Here is a 6,703-nt window from a genome sequence, read left to right as displayed (position 1 = left end):
CGGTGGTTCTTCCACCCGGGGGCACTCCGACGATCAAGTCAGTATGATTCTCAAGGATAATCAAGTATTAAACTGAATACTCAAAGTATGAATTACATACCTTAGACCCACGGGGGTGCCTTTCTTTTATAATGTACTCAATCCAAGTCCAACTAGAAGTATGACTTCTATGAACTCCAATCTTAGTGCTTACTCTGGACTCTTTAAGAGATAGAGATAAACTCCCTAAGAGCTTTATCCTTATCTTAACTAAGTCCCCTCTTTGCCTTAGGACTCTTGTCCCTTATCTTCGGACTCCGACATCTTCGGAGATGACCTCGGCTTCTCCGAGATTACCTCGGCTTCTCCGAGATTACCTCGGCTTAACTACCAGGGCACGTGGCACCTCGGCTGACACGTCGGCGTCACCATGCCACGTGTTGGTATTCAAAAAATATGTCCCCACAACTGCCCCCTAGGTTCTATTACCTCGGCATTCTGAGGTGATGGAACCTATTCCGAATTTTTTGTCACTTCCTTTCTGAATAATAGCTCAAGAAGACTGCCTTTGCCAAGATTATCTTCTTTCAGCCGACGTGTTCTCTTCGGAGAACGTGGCATCGGTTGTACTCCCCTATGCACATGAGCTGTCATTCATGTCTAACTGTTCCTTCCACGTGTTTCGTCTTTGTTTGAGCGTGTTAGTGACGCGCCTGGAAGCTGTCTGTTCGTTCGTCTGCGCCGTCTGACGCATGCGTTACCCTAGGCGCAATAATTGCCCTATTTTTGCCGCCGTTTCAAATTTTTGACAAAACTTCTTTTGCCTCTATCTTTTCTTCACTTTTTCTTTTCATCTTCTTTACTCTTTCTCTTCCGAAAGCTCGTTCTTCCTCTTCAAATCTGCCATTGCTTCAATTTCTTCTCTGGAACTGTTCTTAGTCCCGTATTTCTTGCAAAGCCTTTTTTGCTGTCGCAACTGGTTTCTGGATTCAACGAGTATTGCCTTGGCTTCACTTCTCCTGGTAAGTCCCCTTCCTCTAATTTCTTTCATTCTCTTTATGCGCTATTGCCAGTCTGTTGCCATTGCTGATCTTACTCGAGGTCTGGGATCTATTTGTATCTTGAATTTTGTGGCTATATTTTGAACCTCTACGCTTTTCCATCATTCTTTTCGCCGCTGTTCTTGATTTTTTCCTGTACCTCTATTGTTTCTGAAAATTATACCTCTGTTCTTGAATCTGAAACCTCGTTTTTGTTTTCTCTTTTTTGTATTTGCCCCAGATCTGTGCCCTCGATCTTTATCTTAATAGTTCGTAGGTTTGGGATTTGTCTGTAAAACCCTTAATCTTTAGGGAAACTTGAAAAACGCCCGTCTTCTGAAACATATTCCTCTTAATTTAGGCCGACACAATGGGTATGTGGAGGCACAGGGTAAATACCCCAACAAGTCTTGAATACTTTAGGCAAGAATTCTCTATCCCAGCCGACGTTCATCTTAAGCTGGCTGGGGATAATGACACTATCGTGCCTACAGACCATACAATGCCTTTTCCAGTAGTTGCTTTTATCGAATGTGGACTTCGGCTTCCACTCGATCCCCTTTTTCGTCAAGTTCTCTATTTCTATAAGCTAAACCCCATGCAACTTACTATCAATTCCTATAGGATAATTAATGGTATTATAGCCTTAGCTAGGCAAGAAAACCTCAGAATCACCCTCGCCGACCTTCAATATTGTTATACCATGTGCCCTCTTGATCTGAAGGATAGGGGTTTTGTATATTACCTTAAGCCGAGATCCACTCAGTACAAGATTATAGCCGACCTTCCAGACTCCAACAAGGGGGCTGGAGATGACTATCTTATTGCCTCTGGAAATTGGGAATTTGGCCCAGATGAAGATGTCCACCTTTACCCTCTTCCTCGAACACTTACAGAGGGCAAGAGTAAGAGCCCTGAGTCAACACTTAGTTGTTTTCATTCAACACTTAAATACTTTTGTTGTTTCTGACGTCTGATTCTTTGCAGATCTTCATCAACCACCGAAAAATTTTCGTCAATCCTTCTTCCCAGGACCAGATCTGAGAACACTTCTTGGTCTTCCAATCCTTAAACGAAAAGCCCCAGTATTATTAAACTTTGTCCCCACACACAGATCCATTTTACCCGACGTCCCTCGAAAAAGGAAGAAGAGTCTCTCTCCACCAACAGCCACAACCTTAACTGCTTCTACATCTCGGACAGATCAAGAGTCCACATCTGACCCAGCCGATCTTCCATCAACTTCGGCCCCCTTCTTAATACCAATTCCTGAACGTAAACGCCGACGAAGGCTAGTAAAGACTGCCGAGATGGTTCGTCCGAGGCCTGTCGTCCAAGATCTTCTTGCCGATATTCCTGCTGACGCCGAAGCCGCAGCAACGCAATCAATGCTTCCACCCAAACCGAAGAGGGTAAAAAAGGCTCAGCCTAAGGCCAAGGTTACAGATGCCGATGCTGAGGATGCTTTGCCGATTTTGAAGCTAGCTGAAAGCAAAAAATCGACCTCTTCTTCAACCAAAAGGTCTGCTGAGGGCCAACCCTCAGGATCTACACAAACAAAGAGGCCAAGGTCATCGTCTGCGACGACCTCGGCTTCAAAGAAGCCCGACGTCCCATGGGCCCCTGATCTCTCTCTAGAGGACAGGCCTATCATGGCTAGTGAAAGTACTGATGATATCAACGTTGCTGTCGCCCTTAGTACCGCTCTTCTTCTACCGAATGATTTGGAGCGAAATGCCAAGTTCAGTGAGTATGAAAATTACGCTCTGATGCTCCAACACTCTGCCCAAGTAAGTATTTCTGTTTGTTTTTGTGTTTTTTCCTTCTGTTTCTTTCTGGGAACACTCTCTGATACTCTTGTTTTCATTCAGGCTATCCAACATGCCCATTCATTTTCAATGCAATCCTTTGAGAATCGTCAAAGATTGGTTGATATGAAGAGGGAAGCAACTTCAATGAAGAGAGAATTAAGGGCCCTTGAAGTAAAAATGAAAAAACTGGAAGATCAAGCCGAGGCTGCAACGAAGAACGAAACCTTAGCTCTTGAAAAGGCCGAAGCTGCTGAGGCCGTTAAAAAAGTAGCTGAAGCCGAGAAAAGGGAGGCCGAGGCTCAGAAGGTCCAAGCGCAAAAAGAACTTCAACAAGCTCTGGTCACCAAGGAGGCCGAAGTCAAGGAGGCCGATGAAAAGGCCTATGCTCAAGGCATGGCCGACGTTGCAGAAGAATACAAACTTCAAGTCAGGCAGGCATGCAACAGGGGATTTTCCCTTGGTTGGATGTCTCTGATAAAGAAGCTTGATCTCCCTGCTGACTCGCCTTTGCGCCAAGTTGATGCTAATCTTCTACCATTTCTTCCTCCAAGTCAAGCTGAGGATGAATCAGAGACCGAGGTAGAAGCTGAGGGTGAAGACGAAGAGAAAGATGAAGGTGAAGCCTTGGTGAGAAAACCCAGGGGCGCTACTGAGGCCAAGTCCTTTCCAGCTGAGCAAATTTTAGACTTAACTCAAGATGAAGTGGGTGATGAGGCTGAAGAAGTGCACATGGAACCTGTTCAGGGGTGTCCATCATCTGACCTTCTTCTGACTGACAGAAGTCTTGACACAACTTTAGCAGAGATAGATGCCGAAATACGAGCGGAGAAGGTGGCCGAGGATATTCCAGCTGAATCATCCGAGGTTCCAGTTTCTGCTGCTGCTGATGTTCAAGAGTCTTGATTTTCCCTTCTTTCTTTTCTGGATTTTGGGCTTTGTTTTTTCTTTTAATTCCTGAACAATGTACATTCCTTCTTATGGCCAATGTGCCTTTTTCAGTATGTAATTGCAACTGTTCTTGCAATGGATATTTTTGATCTTGTGATGTTCTGTTGCTTGCTTTTGTATAGTTCTATACTTAGAAATTTTTGCATGCTTTCTTTGTGCAATCTTCTCGGGGCTACATACCCTGGGTATAACTGCAAGGCTTTTACTTCGGTGAGATACTGACCTGCAAACCTTGTATAAATTCTATCAAGAACTAAACATATACTACTCAATGTATACTTTTGCCATCTTTTAAGTTTTCAATAAGTATTTAAACAATGATTTCGTTCTACCCTACTTGTAAATTGCTACAAATTTCAACAAGTGTTTAAATAATATACTTAACCTTTGCATCGACCTGTTAATTTCCTGTATACCTCAGCGGGTGATCATACGTCGGCTTAACATAGCCTTGTAAATGGCTACAACTTTCAACAAGTGTTAAGCATCTTCTCTAGGGTTCAGACAACCCATATATTGCTATGAGAACTTACGCAATAACCTCGGCCTATCTTCGACTTGTAAATTGCTACAAATTTCAACAAGTGAAGGTAGGGAATCAGCTTGATTCCAACTTGTAAATTGCTACAAATTTCAACAAGTGGATCAAGGAATAACATCGGCTTAGCTTCAACTTGTAAATTGCTACAAATTTCAACAAGTGAAGATAAGGAATCAGCTTGATTCCAACTTGTAAATTGCTACAAATTTTAACAAGTGGATCAAGGAATAACATCGGCTTAACTTCAACTTGTAAATTGCTACAAATTTCAACAAGTGAAGATAAGGAATCAGCTTGATTCCAACTTGTAAATTGCTACAAATTTTAACAAGTGGATCAAGGAATAACATCGGCTTAACTTCAACTTGTAAATTGCTACAAATTTCAACAAGTGAAGATAAGGAATCAGCTTGATTCCAACTTGTAAATTGCTACAAATTTCAACAAGTGGATCAAGGAATTATATCGGCTTAGTTTGCCTGAGTTTGATATGTCTTCAATAACCATTAATCATACGTGTTGAGAGAATTCTGAAAAGACTTTATTGATAATATCGGCCAAACAATGATGTTTATCTAATGATAGAAGAATTTCAAGTTACAAGTATTCCAAGGTCTGGGTAGTGCTTTGCCCTCATTGTCTTCAAGCCGATATGCTCCATTGCCCAATACTGAAGTAACTCTGTAGGGTCCTTCCCAGTTCGGGCCAAGCTTGCCTTCCCTGGGATCCTTCTTGTTTCCGACGACTTTTCTTAGGACTAAGTCGCCAACTTGAAAATCCCTTGGATTAACCTTCTTGTTGTAAGCTCTGGCAAGCTGTTGCTGGTATACTGCAAGCTGAATTGCAGCCTTCTCTCTTCGTTCTTCCAGTAGATCCAGGTCTCGGGCTAAGAGTATGTCATTGGTGCCATTCTCTACTCCCTGGGTTCTGATCCCTGGGATGCCGATCTCCAATGGGATGACTGCTTCTGTGCCATAGGCCATGGCAAAAGGGGATTCTCCCGTTGATCTTCTCGGCGTGGTCCGATATGCCCAAAGTACGTTGGGCAGCTCGTCCACCCACTTTCCCTTTGCTGCTTGGAGCCTCTTCTTTATCCCATCCAGGATTACTTTGTTGGACGCCTCTGCTTGCCCATTACTTTGAGGAAAACTTGGAGTTGAGAAATAGTTTTTGATCTTGAATTTTGCACAGAAGTTTTTGATAAGTTTGCTGTCGAACTGTGTTCCGTTGTCGGCAACTATTGCTCTTGGAATCCCAAATCTGGTGATTATGTTTCGCCAAATAAAATTCTTGACATCCACATCTCGGATTTTGGCAAGAGGTTCTGCCTCTATCCATTTTGTGAAGTAGTCCGTTGCTACCAGTAAATATTTTCTTTGCCCAGTTGCCTGGGGAAGTTGTCCCACCAGATCCATGCCCCATTGGGCAAACGGCCAGGGGCTGGATACTGGGTTTAGGTCGGCAGCTGGCTGATGTATCAAAGGTGCAAACCTTTGACATTGCTCACATCTCTTTACATAGGCTTCGGCATCCTTTTGCATATAGGGCCACCAATACCCCTGGGTAATGGCCCTATGGGCTAACGATCTGCCCCCGGCATGGCTTCCACAAATTCCTTCATGGATCTCATAAAGAAAATCTTCAACCTGCAAAGGGTGTACGCACCTTAAAAGTGGTCCAGTGAAGGACCTCCTGTAAAGATGGCCTTCCGCTGTTAGGCTGAATCTGGCGGATTTCAGCCTGATTTTATGTGCTTCTTTGTGGTTTTCTGGCAGCTTCCCTTCTTTTAGGAACGCAATGATTGCATCCATCCAGCTTGGTCCGAGGCCCACGCACATTGTTTCTTGTTCGGTGCTCTGTTTATCTATACTCGGGGCCGACATGTAGTCGATCATAATTGTCCTTGTTTTTCCAGTTTGAATTGAACTGGCCAGGTTGGCTAATGCGTCGGCATGGGTGTTGTCATCTCGGCTGACTTGGAGTAATCTGCAGTTCTGAAATAGGGCCGCCAGTCGGATGACTTCCTTTGCATATGCCGACATTCTTTCGTCTCTGGCTGTAAATTCTCCTGTTGACTGGTTAACAATTAATTGCGAATCACAAAAAACAATTACCTCGTCTGCCTCTGCTGCTGCTGCTAGCTTTAGTCCTGCAATTAATGCCTCGTATTCTGCTTCGTTATTGGAGGCTTTGAACCCCAGTCGGATGGATTGTTCTACAATCTCTCCATCTGGAGATATCAGCAGTACTCCTGCTCCTGCTCCCTGGCGGTTTGAACTTCCATCGACATATAGTCTGAACGAATCGCCGATGTAGATGCTGCATGGTCTGAGCCTTTCTTTCTCTTGCTGTTTTGTCTTTGACTGGGTTTCTTTTTGTTTGTC

General features: G+C 43.8%; 1 protein-coding gene across 1 annotated transcript; it reads left to right on the top strand.

Moving 5' to 3' along the window:
- The first annotated feature begins 1,307 nt into the window (after positions 1 to 1,307).
- On the top strand, positions 1,308 to 3,912 carry LOC145807323 (uncharacterized). Its single transcript, XM_082905304.1, has 5 exons — positions 1,308 to 1,924; positions 2,007 to 2,809; positions 2,891 to 3,208; positions 3,311 to 3,718; positions 3,901 to 3,912. The coding sequence occupies exons 1-5, from the start codon at positions 1,390 to 1,392 to the stop codon at positions 3,910 to 3,912; spliced, it is 2,076 nt and encodes a 691-aa protein (XP_082761430.1). The 5' UTR covers positions 1,308 to 1,389.
- Positions 3,913 to 6,703: the final 2,791 nt, after the last annotated feature.

This window comes from Camellia sinensis, chromosome 14 (assembly GCF_055761805.1).
Source record: "Camellia sinensis isolate YWXY chromosome 14, ASM5576180v1, whole genome shotgun sequence".
NCBI classification, from domain to species: domain Eukaryota; kingdom Viridiplantae; phylum Streptophyta; class Magnoliopsida; order Ericales; family Theaceae; genus Camellia; species Camellia sinensis.
Note: the sequence above shows the minus strand (reverse complement) of the source record. Positions and strands in the feature narration are given on the sequence as shown.